The 21,778-nt window shown below is 42.5% G+C and overlaps 1 protein-coding gene across 4 annotated transcripts in view; it reads left to right on the top strand.

The window, feature by feature from the left end:
* LSR (lipolysis stimulated lipoprotein receptor) overlaps nucleotides 1-17,086 on the top strand; it is a 55,035-nt gene extending 37,949 nt beyond the window's left edge. For 2 of the 4 annotated variants that reach the window (XM_070763964.1, XM_070763963.1), the window contains 6 exons: nucleotides 493-639; nucleotides 4,157-4,327; nucleotides 8,119-8,178; nucleotides 11,900-12,031; nucleotides 12,612-13,240; nucleotides 15,771-17,086. In XM_070763964.1, the coding sequence (XP_070620065.1) occupies nucleotides 493-639; nucleotides 4,157-4,327; nucleotides 8,119-8,178; nucleotides 11,900-12,031; nucleotides 12,612-13,240; nucleotides 15,771-15,806 (1,175 nt within the window). In that variant the 3' untranslated portion in view covers nucleotides 15,807-17,086. The remainder of the gene's footprint in view (nucleotides 1-492; nucleotides 640-4,156; nucleotides 4,328-8,118; nucleotides 8,179-11,899; nucleotides 12,032-12,611; nucleotides 13,241-15,770) is intronic. The other 2 variants (XM_070763966.1, XM_070763965.1) reach the window with 1 other exon arrangement.
* The last annotated feature ends 4,692 nt before the right edge of the window (nucleotides 17,087-21,778 follow it).

The following is a 21,778-nucleotide window of genomic DNA, read 5'->3' as shown; positions in this document are numbered from 1 at the left end:
CTCCCTCTCTCTCTCTCTTGCTTTATTTCTCTCTAGTTCTTTTTCTCTCTCTCTCTTGCTTTCTTTCTCTTTCTCTCTTGCTTTCTCTCTTGCTTTCTTTCTCTCTGAGCTTCGCGGCACACCTGACCATGTCTCGCGGCACACTAGTGTGCCACGGCACACTGGTTGAAAAACACTGGTTTAGAGGAACTCCCTTATTCGAGGTTTTCCTCCACTGCCCAGACTCAAATGAGGATTATTTTTTTTAAAAAAATCTTATCCATTTACTTTTAAGAGTCTTGCCCTGCAGCCTTCCAAATTGATTAAATTAAAAATAAATCTCCTTTCGATACCAAACGGAGAGCTTGTTAGTGAGATGCTGGGAATGGTTTTCCTCCCCTCTTTATAGACTCTTGGTAGAAGTTCAACAAACGTAATAGCCGACGACTCTCTCGATACAATGGGTTTTGTTGGTTATACCTCTAAGGGCTGCTTTCCATGGTTTCTTCCTAGATTGGGTCTTTGTGGTCTTGGTTGTGCTGGCCTTCTTTCTGGTCTTCTTGCTCCTTGGAATCTGTTGGTGCCAGTGCTGCCCCCATACCTGCTGCTGTTACCTCCGATGCCCTTGTTGTCCTGAGAAGTGTTGCTGCCCCGAAGCACGTAAGTTCTCTTTACAGATTTCACTTTCAACTTTCCCTGGAAGTGGTTAAAGTTCTCAAAACGCCTGTAATTGTTCGGATCTCAAGGAACAAGTTCTTCTTCCTGTAAGTAGAAGAAACGTTGAAGAGATGAAGTACGTTATTCATAACGATTCGAGCAAAATATTAACCGTGTTACACAGTCTGGTCACTTCAAGCTGTGTTGGGTTGGGAATGCTGTAATAAGTGATGGGCTGCTGCCGCAACTGTCAGGTACTTTGCTCCAGTAGCAATTTTCGGGGTACACACTCAGCTGCGTGTCCCCAAATGTGCTGCGCGCATGTGCCCCTGTGTGAGATTTGGCTTCTGTGCATGTGCAATAAAGCAAAATCTCCGGTGAAGATGCTCACGCGAGCAAGATTTTGCCAATTTTTGATGATTTTTTGCTTCTGTACATGCGCAGGAGCAAAAATAAATTTATTTCAGAAATTAAATAATTGTTTGCTGGGAGCCGCTCTGAGTCCTCAGAGAGGGGCGGCATACAATTCTAATAATAATAATAATAAATAAATCTCGCTCGCATGCACATCCTCCACATGAGATTTTGCTTGCTTCACATGCACAGAAACCAAATCTCATGCTGACGGGTGCACATATGCCCAGGGATGGGCAACGGCCTGAATGGGGAGGAAACACAGTGGGGTAGCGAAAATGGAGCTCCATCCCAGAGCACCCAATTTGCACTGAAAGATGTTGAAAGAAAATGCATAAGCCACGCCCACAGTGTGGTAGTAAAAACGCCCATCTGATGCACGCACACCCACCTGCATGCCCACGACAGCCACAGAGGGCGTACTAGGAGCACCGAAGACGGCAGTCCTTCGCTGGCTGTAATCCAGTGTTGGTTGGATTACTACTACAGTAGTTGCTACTGGTTCGGGTGAACCGGTAACAGCAGCGTGAGGCTTCGCCCACCCACCCAGACGTCATCACAGATGATCTGCACATATGCAGAAGATCCTGTGCATGCCCAGAAGTGCTATGCGCCCACGTTCACAGTTCCGAAATGGTAGGAAAGTTATTTGAAACCCACTACTGCTGTTACTCCTTGCTGCCTGCTGGAGATTTGGAATTTAGTCCAGCACATTGAGAGGGCTACGAATAAAGGGCAAAGGCTTAGCAGGGCCTGGCTGGAGAGGGGTGAGTATACTGAGGCTCATAACTACAGCAATAAACAGAGTTCAGACTAGCTGTCTGGATTCCTAAACTGGGTGTATTCAGGGTGTGTTACGCTGTTTTGTTTCCGATGCTTTTAATTTACAGTCAAGCTTAAAAGGCCTGCCTAAGAACATTTAACTAAAGGGAGTCCTTGTTTTAAGGCCACAATTAGGACTCTGGAATTCTGGGCGCTAAATGAGGTGGCGCTTAAGCAAGTCATCATATGACCAGATCTGATTCTAGGGCCATTTTTTAAAAACCAGGATTGTTAAACAAATCTGACTTCCCCTATTGATTTTGCTGGTTGGAAGTCACAAATTAATGATCGTGTGACTACCGATGGCAGCGATTATTATAAGTGTGAGCTGGTTGCCGAGTGCCCCAATCACCATTTACCACCGCGAGCGTAGTGTGATGGTTGTAACTTTGAAGTTGCAAGACACATCCCCCCCCCATGTTGTCACAACTTCGAACCATTGTTGCATTAAGTGGTCATAAGTCGAGGCTTACCCACAGAGATGAACAATATACAGTGTTCCCTCGTTTATCGCGGGTGTTACGTTCCAGGACCATCCGCGATAAACGAAAATCCGCAAAGTAGGGAACACTATATTTATTTTAAGCATTTATACACTATTTTAAGGCTTTATAAATCCTCCCCCACATTTACGCTACATAAACCTTTCCCATTCCCTTAAATACCATTCCCACACTATTCTGTGCATGTATTGTACCTTTACACTTACTGTAAAATGCTTTGAATTCCTAAATCCACGTGAAATGCCCGAGTGTAGGAGCAGACTCAGAGATGGGGAAGCCGTGCACAGACGAAAAGTAAAAAATGTGCTACTGTAGTGAGCCAATCAGGCTCTGGATAACAAAGTAGCACTCTCTAGTTGGCCACTTCTCCATCAATCAACCAATCGTCTGTTGTTTAGAATCTCATGTAGGCAAGTAACGTCTCGAGTTCCGCAGAAAACCCGCGAAGTAGCGAAAATCCGCGATATATTTTTTCCATTAATATTTTATAAAAAGCCTTGATGCACCGAGTCTGCGAAAAGTGAACCGCGAAGTGTGGGGGAACACTGTATTCCATGCTTCTTTCCTTGCACTCCTTACCACCATGCCCTCCTCCTCCTCCCAACCCAAACTCATTAAATTTGAAAAAGAAGCATTGCTATTAATCCCAGAAGGCCGCAAAGAAATCTAATTTTATCCAGGGAGCACCTTCTCAAGGTTAATGGCTGTTACTGTGGGTTGTAATCCCTGCCAAACTTACAAGAATTTATTAGATTTGTATGCCACCCCTCTCCAAGGATTCGGAGCGGGCTGTATTTATTTATTATTTATTTATTAATCAGATTAGTATGCCGCCTCTCTCCGCAGACTCGGGGCGGCTCACAGCAATAATAAGACAATGTAAACAAATCTAATATTTAAGTTAATTTAAAACCCCAATTTAGAAACCAATCATACATACTAACATACCATGCATAAGTTTTATAAGCCTAGGGGGAGGGAAAGTCTCAATTCCCCCCTGCCTGATGACAGAGGTAGGTTTTAAGGAGCTTACGAAAGGCAAGGAGGGTGGGGGCAACTCTGATATCTGGGGGGAGTTGGTTCCAAAGGATCGGGGCCGCCACAGAGAAGGCTCTTCCCCTGGGTCCCGCCAAACAACATTGTTTAGTTGACGGGCCGCGGAGAAGGCCAACTCTGTGGGACCTAACTGGTCGCTGGGATTCGTGCGGCAGAAGGCGGTCCCGGAGATAATCTGGTCCGGTGCCATGGAGGGCTTTATAGGTCATAACCAACACTTAGAATTGTGACCGGAAACTGATCGGCAACCAATGCAGACTGCAGAGTGTTGGTGTGACATGAGCGTAGTTAGGAAAGCCCATGATAGCTCTCGCAGCTGCATTGCTTAGATGTATATTTATAAAGCCATTGTCATCCATTTTTCTAAAGCTAAAGCAGCTGTTGTATGAGCAGAGTAATCCTTGTTTACCAAGGTTGTGCACAAACAAATAGTTGTGAATAACTACGCAGCCACGCACAGATCTACTAGCTTGAATTCAAGTTTACTTTGAGAAATAACATATTCAGATAAACAGTCTAAAGTCATACATTCCTCCACTCGTGACGGAATACCCTACGCAACTAGACTTACAATCCTAGGTTTAGAAAGCTTAGAACTATGTCGCCTTAAACATGACCTAAGCATAAGCCCAGTTCTGCAGGGCCATAATACTTCGCTACATGCAAATGTGTCTTAAAAAGGCAAACACCACCAGCCTTTTATGTGCAAATCTTTGTCTTTCCAGTGTATGTAGCAGGGAAAGCTGCAACGTCTGGTGTCCCCAGTGTTTACGCACCCAGCGTTTACGCCTCCAGCAATCAATTGAAATCAGGTCCCCCAGCCACCATGATCCCTATGGGCCCAATACCACCAATGTACAATGGTTATGGAGTGGATTATGATCGAGCCAGCTCAAGTAAGTGGTTTGTCTTGACTGAATCTATGTTTAGTATTTAGACTTATACAGTGGTACCTCTACTTACGAACTTCATTCGTTCCATGACCAGGTTCTTAAGTAGAAAGGTTTGTAAGAAGAAGCAATTTTTCCCATGGGAATCAATGTCAAAGCAAATAATGTTTGCGATTGGGGAAACCACAGGGAGGGTGGAGGCCCTGTTTCCTCCCAGGAGATTCCTAGAGAGGCCCCACGGAGGCTTCTCCCTGCCTTTTCCGGCTACAGTTTTGGAGGCTCGGGTTTGTAAATGGAAAATGGTTCTTGAGAAGAGGCAAAACAATCTTGAACACCCGGTTCTTATCTAGAAAAGTTCGTAAGTAGAGGCATACCACCGTAAACCACTTCATAATGCTTTTAAAAAAATACATAGTCAAGTTTATTGTTTTGAAGGTAAAACAAATTTATTTGAACATACAAAGTCTATCGCTTTTAGCGTAGTGCTTTTATAGCCCTCTCTAAGCCATTTACAGAATCAGCCTCTTGCCTCCAACAATCTGGATCCTCTTTTTACCCACCTCGTAAGGACGGAAGGCTGAGTGAATCTTGAGTCAGTGATGAGATTCGAACTGCTGAACTACTGTTAGCAGTTAGCTGAACCACTGCGCCTCCCCGGCTGTTGCTCCTCCGCTAGTGGAATTAACAGTCTAAAACAGGGGTGGCAAAATAAATTTCGTTGAGGGCTACATCAGGGTAGTGGTTGACCTTGGGGGTCCGGCTGGGCTGGGCCGACTAGGTGGGTATAACCAACTGGGTGGGTGTGGCCAGCCTTACGCCGTTCCCCAAATTGTTGGCCAGTTTCCTCTTTGCACTGGTTAAATCAGGCCGAAGCCACACTGACCCTATGTTTCCATTGGATAGACTAAGCCAAAGCAATCACCCCCTTACGTTTTGCAGGACGGCTGCAGGGGCTGGATCCCACCACATCGTGGGCCGGATCCAATCTGCGGGCCATGTGTTAAACACCCCTTGATTTGTGATTTGATTTGATTTGATTTGTATGCTGCTCCTCTCCAAGGACACAACATAATAAAAAACAGTATATTTGTATTTGTACAGTGATACCTTGTCTTACAAACTTAATTGGTTCTGGGACGAGGTTCTTAAGGTGAAAAGTTTGTAAATGAAACAATGTTTCCCATAGGAATCAATGGAAAAGCAATTAATGCGTGCAAGCCCAAAATTCACCCCTTTTGCCAGCCGAAGCGCCCGTTTTTGCGCTGCTGGGATTCCCCTGAGGCTCCCCTCCATAGGAAACCCCACCTCCGGACTTCTGTGTTTTTGCGATGCTGCAGGGGAATCCCAGCATCGCAAAAACAAGCGCTTCGCTGGCAACGGAAGTCCGGAGGTGGGGTTTCCCATGGAGGGGAGCCTCAATGGAATCCCAGCAGCGCAAAAACGGGTGCTTCGTTGGCAACGGGAGTCTGGAGGCGGGGCATCCCAGCGGCGGCGGTGGGTTTGTAAGGGGAAAATAGTTTGTAAGAAGAGGCAAAAAAATCTTAAACCCCGGGTTTGTATCTCGAAAAGTTTGTATGATGAGGCGTTTGTAAGATGAGGTATCACTGTATTTGTATTTATTAGATTTGTATGCCGCCCCTCTCCGAAGACTCGGGGCGGCTAATACATTGTATACATAGTATACAATGTCAAAATCTAAAATCCAATTAATTTAATTAACTACTCTAAAAACCCTGGAACATTAAAAATCATTCATTCACATTCAACAACAAACGAACTTCGCACTTGTCGGCCGGAAGCTAGGGTCTAGTGACCCCAAGCCTGGCGGCACAGATGGGTTTTCAAGTTCTTACGGAAGGCGAGGAGGGTGGAGGGAGTACGAATCTCTTGAGGTATATCCTTTTGAGTTGTATCTTTTAAGTTTCATTTTGGATTGTCCTCAATCTAATTGGATGCCTTTTCTGGGTGCTCCTAATTAATTAATTAATTTATTTATTCATTCATTCATTCACTCACTCACTCACTCACTCACTCACTCACTCACTCACTCATTCATTCATTCATTCATTCATTCATTCATTCATTCATTCGATTTTTATGCCGCCCTTCTCCTTAGACTCAGGGCGGCTTACAACATGTTAGCAATAGCACTTTTTAACAGAGCCAGCCTATTGCCCCCACAATCCGGGTCCTCATTTTACCCACCTCGGAAGGATGGAAGGCTGAGTCAACCTTGAGCCGGTGATCAGATTTGAACCTAGATTTCTTTGAGGATTGGAATAAATTGATTTAAAAAATGGAGGGAAGGGAATAACTGTCTTTCTCTTTGGAAATCTTCAGTCAGCAGATTTTTGTAGTGTTCTGGTTCTCTTGTGTTAAGCAAGAAAGTTAGACCAACCAGCCACTTATTTTATGGCTTGTCAGGGCTTGTGCTGTGTTTAGTGAAAACATAGTTTACAGTGTTCGTATCGCAGGCCACTGCTAGGATTCAGAAATACAGCCATTGGGCAGTTTGTCCTGGCTGCTACTGGTTGCCCGTGTCACATTTATTATTTATTTATTTGATTTGATTTTTATGCCGCCCTTCTCCTTAGACTCAGGGCAGCTTACACCATGTTAGCAATAGCACTTTTTAACAGAGCCAGCCTATTGCCCCCACAATCCGGGTCCTCATTTTACCCACCTCGGAAGGATGGAAGGCTGAATCAGCCTTGAGCCGGTGATGAGATTTGAACTGCTGGCCTGCAATTCAATTCAATTCAATTTATTGGATTTGTATGCCGCCCCTCTCTGAAGACTCGGGGCGGCTCACAACAACGATAAAAACAATATTACAATGGCACAAATCTAATATTAAAAATAACTAAAACCCTATCATAATTAAAAACCAAACAGCACATACATACCAAACATAAATAATAATGAGCCTGGGGGAAGATATCTCAAATCCCCCATGCCTGGTGGTATAAGTGGGTCTTAAGTAGTTTACGAAAGGCAAGGAGGGTGGGGGCAGTTCTAATCTCCGGGGGGAGTTGATTCCAGAGGGCCGGGGCCGCCACAGAGAAGGCTCTTCCCCTGGGGCACGCCAGATGACATTGTTTAGTCAACGGGACCCGGAGAAGGACAACTCTGTGGGACCATATCGGTCGCTGGGATTCGTGCGGTAGCAGGTGGTTCCGGAGGTACTCTGGTCCAATGCCATGTAGGGCTTTAAAGGTCATGATCAACACTTTGAATTGTGACCGGAAACTGATCGGCAGCCAATGCAGGCCACGGAGTGTTAAAGATACGTGGGCGAATCTGGGAAGCCCCACGATGGCTCTCGCGGCCGCGTTCTGCATGATCTGGACTTTCCAAACACTTTTCAAAGGTAGCCCCATGTAGAGAGCGTTGCAGTAATCGAACCTCGAGGTGATGAAGGCATGAGTGACTGTGAGCAATGACTCCCTGTCCAAATAGGGCCGCAACTGGTGCACCAGGCGAACCTGGGCAAACGCCCTCCTCGCCACAGCCGAAAGATGATGTTCCAATGTCAGCTGTGGATCGAGGAGGACGCCCAAGTTGCGAACCCTCTCTGAGGGGGTCAATAATTCCCTCCTCAGGGTGATGGACAGACAGATGGAATTGTCCTTGGGAGGCAAGGCCCACAGCCACTCCGTCTTGTCTGGGTTGAGGTTGAGTTTTGCAAATCTAGCAGTCAGCTTTAGTGGCCTGCAGTAGTGCACTCTACCCACTGATCCACCTCGGCTCATTTTATGGCAATCTCACATCCTTTCTGTCTTTTGATTGCATTGCAGTTGGTGGAAACAGCTCCCAAGTGCCTCTCCTGAGGGATACCGAAAGCGTGGCAAACGCCGGTAAGAAACATGGAACGGAGGACCGAGTCTGCTTAGATATTGCGCTTCTGTCTGATCAGGCATGCTTGTTTGTGGGGAAACAGCTCACGCTGATGATTCAACATTTTGTTTAGCGGAGGAATTATAATTACCACGTTGCTTCACTTGGCTAACTCAGCTGTTTGCAGCTGTGGGGGATTCTAATTCTTTCTACCACATAGGAAACATCCAGGGGTGAAATTCTACTGGTTTGCTCGTGTCTATCGGTCAATGGAGAGCCGGTCAGGAAAGGAGTGCATAGCTCCGTCCACATACTTGGGTTCTTTTACCCTCAACGCATACACAAAGTGTTCTGGGCATCCTGGAAGGGTCTGTAATATGGTAAATGATTTAGTTTTACTAGATAAATGGTCAAAGCAATGGAAACTGCAGTTTAATGTAAAATAATGCACTTGGGGAAAAGGAATCCTCAATCTGAGTATTGCATTGGCAGTTCTGTGTTAGAAAAAACTTCAGAAGAGAAGGATTTAGGAGTAGTGATTTCTGACAGTCTCAAAATGGGTGAGCAGTGTGGTCGGGCAGTAGGAAAAGCAAGTAGGAAGCTTGGCTGCATAGCTAGAGGAATAACAAGCAGGAAGAGAGAGATTGTGATCCCCTTATATAGAGCGCTGGTGAGACCACATTTGGAGTACTGTGTTCAGTTCTGGAGACCTCACTTACAAAAAGATATTGACAAAATTGAACGGGTCCAAAGACGGGCTACAAGAATGGTGGAAGGTCTTAAGCATAAAACGTATCAGGAAAGACTTCATGAACTCAATCTGTATAGTCTGGAGGACAGAAGGAAAAGAGGGGACATGATCGAAACATTTAAATATGTTAAAGGGTTAAATAAGGTTCAGGAGGGAAGTGTTTTTAATAGGAAAGTGAACACAAGAACAAGGGGACACAATCTGAGGTTAGTTGGGGGAAAGATCAAAAGCAACATGAGGAAATATTATTTCACTGAAAGAGTAGTAGATCCTTGGAACAAACTTCCAGCAGACATGGTTGGTAAATCCACAGTAACTGAATTTAAACATGCCTGGGATAAACATATATTCATCCTAAGATAAAACACAGGAAATAGTATAAGGGCAGACTAGATGGACCATGAGGTCTTTTTCTGCCGTCAGTCTTCTATGTTTCTATGTGCAGAGGGTAAAAGAATCCAAATGGCAATGTCTGGGCAGGTGGACGGAGCTTTGCGGTCCCTTCGCGACCAGCTCTCCGGCGACTGATAACAATGAGCGAACCGGGAGCTTTTCCCGCCCCCGGAAACACAGTTTTAGTGCTTGGCTTATGGAGTGCCAGTAGCTTTTCCTCTGAATTTTTAGATCTACCCTTCCTGCATAGGAAGAAAAAATAAAATCCCCCCCTTTTCTCTAATTAGCGCCATGCAGCTCTGTTAGGATTTCTAATCTTGCCGGATTTCCACCTAGTGTGATCAAGTTAGACGTCCAATACATCTAAGCTTCATAGAATTAAACCATATTTTTTTAAATATATTTTATTGATTTTTATAATAATAAACAAATACACACCCAGTGTGCACAGTGAAATGTGGTCCCGCCACCCAACATCAATCATTCAATCCCTCCACCAAATGAGGGTGTACTAGTTTATAATATTTTAAAAACCGGGAACGTCAGCATGTTTACAAAATATAAAATGATGCCAATTTGTTCTTTGTGAGTCGGACCCGAATTCTACTCGCCATAAAAACTCTTACCCTATCCCATCTTCCCATCAGTTTTTTCCACTGTATTTTCATTGATCATATTCATTTTTATTCCCATAATTTCAAATTGAATGCATTCTACCATATACCGATAAAATTAAACCATACTCATTCCAAATACTTGTCAGAAAAGCTGCCTTTTGAAGAGATGCAACCTGAGATCTGTTTTTACGATTCCAGCAATCTCTGTGCCTGCAAGATTTTGTTAGACATCAGCTGGCTGGCCCTTGTGCTGGAAAGACAGACTTTTCAAGCATTGGGTCTTGGAGATATATTCTCAATCCAGCAGAAAGATCTTTCCTCTTAACAGACACACACCGTTCGCCTATAGCAGTGGTTCCTAACCTTTTTGGGGTGCTCAAGCCTCCACCTAAGCATCTCTAAAATCCACCCCCAGTGACATATAATTCTTATTATTCAAAAAGTGAACGCCTACTCATGCAAAGGAAGCCTAAAAGGCTATTATTTATTTACTTACTTACTTACTTACTTACTTACTTACTTACTTACTTACTTACTTACTTACTTACTTACTTATTTACTTATTTATTTACTTATTTATTTACTTATTTATTTACTTACTTACTTACTTACTTATTTATTTACTTATTTATTTACTTATTTATTTATTTACTTACTTACTTACTTATTTACTTATTTATTTACTTATTTATTTACTTACTTACTTATTTACTTATTTATTTACTTACTTACTTATTTATTTACTTATTTATTTATTTATTTATTTACTTACTTACTTATTTACTTATTTACTTATTTACTTATTTACTTACTTACTTACTTACTTACTTACTTACTTACTTACTTACTTACTTACTTACTTACTTACTTACTTACTTACTTACTTACTTACTTATTGGATTTGTATGCCGCCCCTCTCCGGAGACTCGGAGCGGCTAACAGCAACAATAAAACAGTGTACAATAGTAATCTAATACTAAAAACGATTAAAAACCCATTAATATAAAAACCAAACATACATACATAGATACATACATACCATGCATAGAATTGTAAAGGCCTGGGGGGAAAGAGGATCTCAATTCCCCCATGCCTGACGGCAGAGGTGAGTTTTAAGTAGCTTACGAAAGGCAAGGAGGGTGGGGGCAATTCTAATTTCTGGGGGGAGTTGGTTCCAGAGGGCCGGGATCGCCACAGAGAAGGCTCTTCCCCTGGGTCCCGCCAAGCGACATTGTTTAGTTGACGGGACCCGGAGAAGATCCACTCTGTGGGACCTAACTGGTCGCTGGGATTCGTGCAGCAGAAGGCGGTCCCTGAGATAATCTGGTCCGGTGCCATGAAGGGCTTTATAGGTCATAACCAACACTTTGAATTGTGATCGGAATTATTAACTTGATTTAAACAAGGTTCAAATTGCCCCCATTAAAAATCAAATTGCCCCCCCGTGGGGTGTGGGCCCCACATTGGGAACCACTGGTCTATAGTGTTACAACCTTGAGCTTTCTCATTTAAGTCTAAATTTGTTACTGAAGAGGTAAGTAAATCTCCCCTCGGCCCTTCATGCCACCAGTTGCATCAGCTGCAACCAGCAGTACTTGGTGCAAAGCACAAAAGAGGGATTACAATTGGCAGAGGAGATCCTGCCTCCTCTTTCAATTTCAATGGCAGTTGGAAAGGCATTTAACTCTAAATTTGTTACTGAAGAAGTAAGTAAATCAATCCCCCCCCTCAATTGTTTCATGCCACCGGTTGCATCTGCTCCAACCAGCAGTACTTGGTGCAAAGCTCAAAAAGAGGGACTACAATTGGCAGAGGAGATCTTGCTTCAGTTTCAATGGCAGTTGGAAAAGCCACAGTGGTGGGCGATTGCACACCTACTTAGCAATGTCCCCCCCAAGGCATATGGCTCCTTAAAAACAAAATAAAAAATAAAAATACCGCCCTATGTCCTAAAGCCTGCTCCTGATCTCTCTTCCCCAGCTGTGCGCAGTGGCTATCGCATCCAAGCCAACCAGCAAGACGACTCCATGCGGGTGCTCTACTACATGGAGAAGGAGCTGGCCAACTTTGACCCTACTCGCCCAGGGCAGCCCAATGGGAGGCTTGAGAAAGGTACTTTGCAGAGGGTCTTCTGTGTAGGGAACAAGAGTGTCCCCAGTTTACCCTCATTTATTTATTTATATATTGGATTTGTATGCCGCCCCTCCCCGAGGACTCGAGACGGCTCACAACATATCAGAAACAATCTAACAAATATGTCTTAAAATCCAATTAATATCACTAAAAAGACTTGAAAAAGCTATAATATGATTTTAAAACATTCATCACCATTCACTCAACAAAACATACCAATACACTCATCGGTCAGGGGGCTAGGATCTAGTGGCCCCAAGCCTGGCAGCATAAATAGGTCTTTAAGCTTTTACGGAAGGCGAGGAGGGGGGAGGCTGTGCGAATCTCCGGTGGGGAGCTGATTCCAGAGGGCCGGGCCCCCCACAGAGAAGGCTCTTCCCCTAGGCCTCGCCAAATGACATTGTCTGGTTGACGGGACCTGGAGAAGGCCGACTCTGTGGGATCTGACCGGATGCTGAGATTCATGCGGCAGAAGGCGGTCTTCACTCAGGCCTTCACTGAGTTGTCTCAGTGTTGAGAAGAGAACGGATAATTATTAATTCTCTGTCTTGTTTTCCAGCCTCTGTGTTGAGTGAACTGAGCTCTCTGCACGAAGATGATCGGCGTTACGACCTGCGGCAAGGCCTGGGGAGGCTGCGTGGCCAGGCCATGTCTCCCATCAGTGACCTGGAGGAAGAAAGTATACGGAGCAGCGAGAACCGGCGCTTGCTTCCCCCCACCAATTGGCGTGACCGTTACGAGGACTCCCCGCCACGAAGCCATGGCCGGCGCCCGCGTTCCCGCTCGGTCGATGCTCTAGATGACTATGAACGGGACTCCTACTACCCTCCCCAGCCCAGAGGTCGGGGCCAGCACAGCTCCGACAACGAGTACCATCACCGCGATTATTCCCCTGACTCCCGTTACGACTCTGATCGCTACGGTAGGCGCCGAAGTCGAAGTAGGGATGACTTACGGGATCTGGAGCGAACCCATTATGATAACCGGCTCCTGGAGGAAGCCCTGCAGAAGAAGCAGCGGGCGGGCAGCCGTGAAGACCTGGATCACAGAAGCGCCTCCAGCGGGAGATCTGGTCACAGGAGCAACCGGGATGAAGAGAGCAATGGCTTCCCTCCTCCACCGCCGCCTCCGTACACAGAGACGGAATCTGTGTCTTCCCGCAGCAGGGATGACCGCAAGCTGCGAAGGGTGAGGTTAAAAAATGGGGAGAAGGACGCACAATTATAATGCTTTATAAATAGAGATGTCTTGGATAAGGTGAAGTTAGATGCAGATACAGATTAACAGATAAAGTGAAATTAGATGCAGGTACAGATTAATCCCAGCGACCAGTCAGGTCCCACAGAGTCGGCCTTCTCCAGGTCCCGTCCACTAGACAATGTCACTTGGTGGGGCCTAGGGGAAGAGCCTTCTCTGTGGGGGCTCCAGCCCTCTGGAATCAGCTCCCCCCAGAGATTCGTACTGTCCCCACCCTCCTCGCCTTCCACAAGAGTCTTAAGACTCATCTATGCCACCAGACTTGGGGCGATTAGACCCTAGCCCCCTGGCCGATGAATTTATTTATTTATTTATTCGATTTTTATGCCGCCCTTCTTACACACAGGGCGGCTTACAACATGTTAGCAATAGCACTTTTTAACAGAATGTTACGTATGATTGTTGTTTGAGTGGGTATGATTGGTTTTTTAATAATACTGGGTTTTATAGACTAGTACATTTAGTTTTTAAATTAATTGGATTTGACAATTATATTGTATTGTTCTTCTTTTTTATGTGTTGTAAACCACCACAAGTCTTTGTACAAATACAAACAAACAGACAGACAGACAGAGTAGGAAGAGACCTTGTAGGTTATCAACCTCCTGTCCAAGCAGACCCTACAGTATTTCTGATAGATGGCAGTCTAGTCTCTTCTTGAAAGCTTCCAGTGTTGAATTTCCCACAACATCTGGGTTGATTGCTCTCACTGTCATAAAATTTCTCCTTGTTTCCAGATTGCATTTCTTCTTGTTCCGTTTCCATCCATTATTCCTTGTCTGGCCTAAAGGTGCTTTGGAAAATAGCTTAACTACCTCCTCTCTGTGGCAGCCCCTCAAGTATTGGAAGACTGCTATCATGTCTCCCCTGGTCCTTCTCTTTGCTAGACTATCTATGCCCAGTTCCTGCAACCGTTCATAGAAACATAGAAGACTGACGGCAGAAAAAGACCTCATGGTCCATCTAGTTTGCCCTTATACTATTTCCTGTATTTTATCTTAGGATGGATATATATTTATCCCAGGCATGTTTAAATTCAGTTACTGTGAATTTACCAACCTGTATTTTATCTTACAATGGATATATGTTTATCCTAGGCATGTTTAAATTCAGTTACTGTGGATTTACCAACCACGTCTGCTGGAAGTTTGTTCCAAGGATCTACTACTCATTCAGTCAAATAATATTTTCTCACGTTGCTTTTGATCTTTCCCCCAACTAACTTCAGATTGTGTCCCCTTGTTCTTGTGTTCACTTTCCTATTAAAAACACTTCCCTCCTGGACCTTATTTAACCCTTTAACATATTTAAATGTTTCAATCATGTCCCCCCTTTTCCTTCTCTCCTCCAGACTATACAGATTGAGTTCATGAAGTCTTTCCTGATACGTTTTATGCTTAAGACCTTCTACCATTCTTGTAGCCCATCTTTGGACCCGTTCAATTTTGTCAATATTTTTGAAACATACAGTTTTGTTCATTGTATGTTTCAGTGTCCAGTCCCCTGATCATTTTGGTTGCTCTTCTCTGCACTCTTTCTAGAGTCTCGACATCTTTTTTTCTGGTGAACAAAATTGGATACAATATTCTAGGTGTTGTCTTACTAAGGCTTTATAGTTATTAGTCTTATAGTTGTTCCTTTGAGCAAAATATTCACATTATTGTTAAGTGTGTATGAATGGCTTGTGCATTATCTTTTGTTATCATGTATTCGGTTGTATTTACACTACTAAATGCAGTGTAAATCCATTTAGTCAAGCCTTGTTGAATAAGACAGGACCAGACAAACCACAGACCAAATTGAAAGTATTTTCTGCATGGGACAAATCAAACAGATTTCCTAAGCCCTGTCTCTTAAAATCAAATTAGCAATCACTACTGTAGCAAAGGACCCTCCCTACCATATTGGATTTATCTATATCTTTTTTTAATGTTTGAGCTCCTGATTCAAGATGACAATGTTTGCACCTTGAAGCCTGTCTGCAAAATGTGTGTTTGTGGGTGTGTAGCCAGTATGGTATTTATTATAAATCTTGTGCTTATTTTATTATTTATTTTATTTATTGGATTTGTATGCCGCCCCTCTCCGGAGAGTCGGGGTGGCTAACAACAGTAATAAAACAATGTACAATAATAATCCAATAAATACTAAAAATGATTAAAAAACCCATTAATATAAAAAAAAACCAAACAGACATACCACACATGAAATTGTAAAGGCCCAGGGGGAAAGAGCATCTCAATTCCCACATGCCTGGCGGCAGAGGTGGGTTTTAAGGAGCTTATGAAAGGCAAGGAGGGTGGGGGCAATTCTAATCTCTGGGGGGAGTTGGTTCCAGAGGGCTGGGGCCGCCACAGAGAAGGCTCTTCCCCTGGGTCCCATTGTTAATCTTAAATGAATCCGAAGATACTGGAGCAGATTTTATGGTATGATTAACCTTGATTTTCTTTTTCCTCTACAGAATCATGCTGTCAGCAGGGAAAGCTTGGTGGTTTAATTATATCCACTCTTTCTGGAATATGAGAGAGGCTGTGTCTGGAATGGCTGCAGGAATTCTCGTCGTGTGTCAGCATCAATTTTATCCAGGAGAATTTAGAGATAAAATGGGACGGCATTTATGCTGTACCTGAGCAGCCATCCAAGAGTAGGCTGACTGCACCAGGTCACCTCTCATGTCTTCGCTCATCTTCATCAGAGGCAGGCTAGGATTCTTCAAGATTCCTTAAGATTCTTAGTATTACAGATATTGTAAAATACATTTTGGATAGCCCTTTTGAATTTCAGAGCTTTGGAAAGAAGATTATTTCAGATGTGATCTCTGGATACTGTTCAAACAGAAAGAAATAGTTTATTTCATTGACTAATACATGGACATTTAGCTTGCCTTTTATTTCCACCCCAACCCCCCCTGTAATTTTGAAGAGGATTCCAAAGAAGATGCATTTATACGTATTTCTTTTTCATTCTGATTTTAAAGTTGTTTAAACACATTTGATACTTAAATAATGTGACTGTGTGTATAATTTTAGGGATTTTTAGAATCCGAGTATGAAATTACTGATGCTGTAAATATTTTAAGTGATAAGCAAGCAACGGTTGGTTTTTATTTTTTACATTTCTGTATTTTTTAAAAAAAAACTGAGATTACATTTTTATAGGAATGAAGATAAAAATGAACAGCACGTGTGTCGGCTAGGTTCAACATTTTCAGAGCAGATTGAAATTCCTCCTGTTAGCAGTCTTAGTCCAGTCTTCCCAGCCCTTATATCTTCCAGATGTGTGAAGTTGCATATTGGACACCTAAACATACATTCTGAAAGTTACCGGCCATATTGGAGGACATGAGAAAACGTGAATGATTCGTTCTGCTATTTTCACTTCGCAAGAGATTCCTGCAGTTGCTGGCTGGAGAATTCTGGGAGTTGAAGTCCACAAGTCTTAAAAGTTGCCAAGTTTGGGGACCCCTAAAATCTTACATCCATCTTTTCTTGGAACTTGTCGTAAATCCTCTGTTGCAGTTTTACAGACAGAAAAATAAATATAGATGGATGATACTTTAGAACTGTCCAGGAGGAGGCAATAATTCTTGTATACAATTACAACATAATGGGACATTCCATGAGTTGCTAGCACAGAATGTGCTTGTGTTCACCAGCCAAGTCAGCTACCTTTACATATCTTGTTGAATGGCCATAAAACAAGAAAGACTATCCTCATTCTTCAGTGCCTTCACAATGTATTGTGTTTTCTGAATTAAAAAAAAATGAGTTTTTTCAACAGTGCCTTGGGTATTATTCGTAGCATCCACAGGTGTTCTCCAGGATATGTGTACAAATGTGTGGCATTTTATAGAGGTGAAACTGAACGCAACAAAGCTGCATTGAGCAACAAAGCAACACAATGGTCTGTGTTTAATTCTTGGCAAGCCACCATGTCTCATGGTACAAACTTCCAGCTGCCACTTTTAACTGCCTGATCAATTAAGGCAAGTCTTTCCTAAGGTTTCCCCCCACCAAATAAGCCATGGGGGGAGTTGTTGTCTCTCCCTCTTTCCCAAGGTCATGCTGATATTCCATTAGAACACGAGTGCGAAACTCGTAACGCCATGTGATGTTTTGTGACTTTTTTTCCCCTTCGTGGAGCTTGGGTGGGTGTGATCTGAGCATAATGCATCCAGTCCGTGGAGCACCAGTTTGTCACCTCTGCCATGGTACTTTCACCCTACATTTCTGAGCTTTCTGTTTATTTTTATTTGCTCCAATTTATGCACTTCCATTCTGTTTTCTTTAATTGCCCTGGCCTAAACTTTTCTCATATAAGATTGGTCTAACATTCTCCAACACTGCCCCACCCAGGGGAAAACATCTGTTTGCCGTCGCAAGAAGTACACAATGCTAATAGTTCCCGAAGATGTCATCGTTTGTTCAGGAAACCCTTTAGCACTTTGCAATACTCAAAATTTTATTGGGCCTGAAAATGACATTTACAAAAGCCTGCCATGCTGAATCAAATGACTTTGCAAAACTGCTTGCTACTCTTTTCGCCAAAATTTAAAATGGCAATTTGCGGAATGAAATCTGTTGAGCTGAGCGCATAAATAAATAGAAATTGTTTCATAGGTTTGTTTAATGATTTGCAAAAATGGGTTTTTCAGTCACTAGATGTCGCATCACAAAATATGGGCTTTGGGAAGAGACAGAGACATTTAACCCACTTTGGTGACTAGATCTAATTATAAATTGAATTACTGCTTTCATTAATTCCCATTGGCCCAAGTAACCTAGAGATTCTTATTTGAATCCCTACCACCTGATTGCTCTGTGCCTCCGTGTCCTTGGTCGAGCATTTTTTTGCTGCCATGATTCATCTTGCATGCTTCAATGGAGAGCATGAGTTATTTTTAGCTGCATTTCACCATTGTCCTGGGCCTCCAAACCAATAATCTGTGCACTTTTGTAGTCTTCAAACTCTAGTCCAGCTGATCCTTTTCCTAGCTTCACCAGGATGCTTGTGATGATGAGAAACAAAAAAGAAAATACATGATTTTTAAAAATGGACCTCAGGAAATAAAATTATTGTGGCAGACTGAGATAGAATTGTTTCCTTGTATATAGTGATGGATATTGAAGGCCTGATAGTTGCTACTCATCTTCTTTATCTATTGAGTGATGGAAGTAATGTGACTAAGACAAACACATCCTTCATTCCTAAGCAGAATTTATTTATTTATTATTTATTTATTTATTAGATTTGTATGCCGCCCCTCTCCGACGACTCGGGGCAGCTAACAACAATATAAAAGACAATGTGAACAAATCTAATATTAAAAATAATCTAAAAAACCCCAATTTAAAGAACCAATCATACATGAATGAAGCGGAAAATCTAGATCAGCTGTAAAAGATTCTTTAAGGCTTCTAATCATTGTACTCTCCACAAAATCAGACTTTGTATAGTTTCAAATCAGTATCTAAATGAATCCAACTACAAAGCAATTTTAAAACAGGAACACTGACTTCAGTAGGTTCAGCTAGGATATGCTTTGTATGTATCTGTCTTGGCACAATGCGAAATCCCAGCTGTTGTTTACCAATTAGGTTGAAGGTAATTTGAATTTATTCAAGCAAAAAAACCCTGGCCCTGCATAATGTTTGAACTCAGCCATTTTCTTAAGATAGTGTGGTCCTCTTTTCAGGAGCTAATGACAAGAACTAACCTGAATGCTTTTTGCTTTCATCCTAGTCATGGAACATGAAATAATAATAATAACAACAATAATAATAATAATAAGAATAATAATATTTGTATGCCGCCCCTCTCCAAAGACTGGGATGGGAAGCTTGTTATAGATTGGGATCCCCAAACTCTTCAGCTTTCTTCAGGAAGTTTCAGATTGTTCATTGATCCCCAAATACTTATTATATGAAAACAGATTAATAAATATTACTTTAACTAGCATTATGAATAATAAATAAATTATAAGTGAAGAGGCAGCTGTGATTTCACATTGTGGTACTTGTTAGCTTGTTAGATACTTGGTTAGGAATTGGAATTAGGTTTTTGTGAATCACTGTAGATTATTCATATAATAATAGTAATATGAACAACTAATCCTGGTTAATGCTGTCTTGCCACCAGCTACCCCACCATTAATACTAACTGGCATGGAACTCTACAGAGACCCCAAGGGATTGAGTCCAATTAACCTTCCATTGTTTATCAACCACCTATTGACTCCCCGCCATTTTCAACCTCTTAGATTAGGGCTGTCAAACTCTCATCCCACCGGCCAAATGTGTCATGTGCTGGTCACGCCCATACCCGGATTAGTGTAGGGGAAAAAAGTCCCGATACATCATGTGATGCCACCGTGATAACATGCATTTGACACCCCTGCCATAAATACTGTAGTCCCATTAACCCTTGAGAGTCCATATGATGAACCTTGGGATAGATCCTCCATATTGGCTAGGTGTGCTCTCAAGGGCACAGAGGTGAGTGACGGTTTCATCAGCATCCTTCTTACCCATGTCGCTCTCATTTCTTAAATTATTAATAGCTCAATTGTGCTGGCTCATCTCAACATCAGCACTGAAGCCAGTTTGCACTTGTGGTGCCCTCGCACCATGTGGCAGAGCTGAGATGCAGAAAAGCAACATTAATCAGAAGGCAAAGCCAGGCAAGAAGACTTCTTGCTGAAACATTTAACTCTGTCTTCAGTCTGAATTTTCCTATTTTTCCCCCTTCCTACTTTTTCCTGTCTCTCTTCAAAATCAATCTCCCTATTAGTTGTAATAATAGTCCATATTATTTATTTATTATATTTATTTATTTTGTCCAATACACAATGAGGGTTTTAGTGGGTATATATCTATATACACATAGTAAAATACATGATGAAGGTTATAGAGGAGATACATAGTAAAATATATCTAAGAAATAATAGAAAAGAAGGTATAGTAATAGAACATATCAATGAGAATAGAAGAAGAGATATAGGAAAAGAAGAAAGGTATAGGAGATATAGGAGAGCAATAGGACGGGACAGAAGGCACTCTAGTGCACTTGTACTCGCCCCTTACTGACCTCTTAGGAATCTGGATAGGTCAACCGTAGATAATCTAAGGGTAAAGTGTTGGGGGTTTGGGGATGGCACTATGGAGTCCGGTAATGAGTTCCACGCTTCGACAACTCGGTTACTGAAGTCATATTTTTTTACAGTCAAGTTTGGAGCGGTTAATATTAAGTTTAAATCTGTTGTGTGCTCTTGTGTTGTTGTGGTTGAAGCTGAAGTAGTCGCCGACAGGCAGGACGTTGCAGCATATGATCTTGTGGGCGATACTTAGATCTTGTTTAAGGCGTCTTAGTTCTAAACTTTCTAGGACCAGGATTGAAAGTCTAGTCTCGCTGAATAATTTTTAATAGGCTAATACAAGGGACACAATGTTCAGGTTCTCAAGAATTCTTTCTCACAAGGGGTGGCTCTGAGTTCTTTAAGCACAGGAGACAAATTCTTTGTGTGTCCAATCACACTTGGGCAATAAAGAACATCCTTATTTCCTGATGCTTTAGTCTCAGTCTTTAATCCGTTGTTGCAGAATTTCTGAGAACATAAACACTTGCACCCTAATATTTCTGAGAACATACACACTTGCTCCCCCCCCCCCCCCCCTTACCAAGAGTTGAAAAGAGCCTAAGTGATGCATGGTTAGTGTGCAGTATTACTTCTGCTTATCTCTGGCTGCCAGCAGTTTGGCAGATCAAATCCCACTAGGCTCAAGGTTGACTCAGCCTTCCATCCTTCCAAGGTCAGTAAAATGAGGACCCAGATTGTTTGGGGCAATATGCTGGCTCTCTGTAAACTGCTTAGAGAGGGCTGTAAAGCACTGTGAAGCGGTATATAAGTCTAAATGCTATTGCTATTGAAGAACAATATCTGGCTGTTATTTATATTTTATTTATTTATTGGATTGGTATGCCGCCCCTCTCCGTGGACTCGGGGGCGGCTCACAGCATGTCCATAAAACAATATACAATGTTACTTGCAAGTAAGCCCTGCACTAGATTATTTGTTATTTATAAGCACTTGAAAATTTCTAGGAACTGCTGAAAAAAAAGGGATACATTTCAAGTTATTTATTTTGATGTTTATTTGAAAATGGCTTGTCTCTCTTGAACTAATATTAAGTTTAAATCTGTTAATATTAAGTTTAAATCTGTTTTGTGCTCTTGTGTTGTGGTTGAAGCTGAAGTAGTCGCCGACAGGCAGGACGTTGCAGCATATGATTTTGTGGGCAATACTTAGATCATGTTTAAGGCGTCTTAGTTCTAGGCTTTCTAGGCCCAGGATTGAAAGTCTAGTCTCGTAGGGTATTCTGTTTCGAGTGGAGGAGTGAAGGGCTCTTCTGGTGAAGTATCTTTGGACATTTTCAAGGGTGTTAATGTCTGAGATGCGATATGGGTTCCAAA

This window comes from Erythrolamprus reginae, chromosome 11 (genome assembly GCF_031021105.1).
Source record: "Erythrolamprus reginae isolate rEryReg1 chromosome 11, rEryReg1.hap1, whole genome shotgun sequence".
NCBI lineage: Eukaryota > Metazoa > Chordata > Lepidosauria > Squamata > Dipsadidae > Erythrolamprus > Erythrolamprus reginae.
This window is presented reverse-complemented; position numbering and strand designations above follow the sequence as displayed.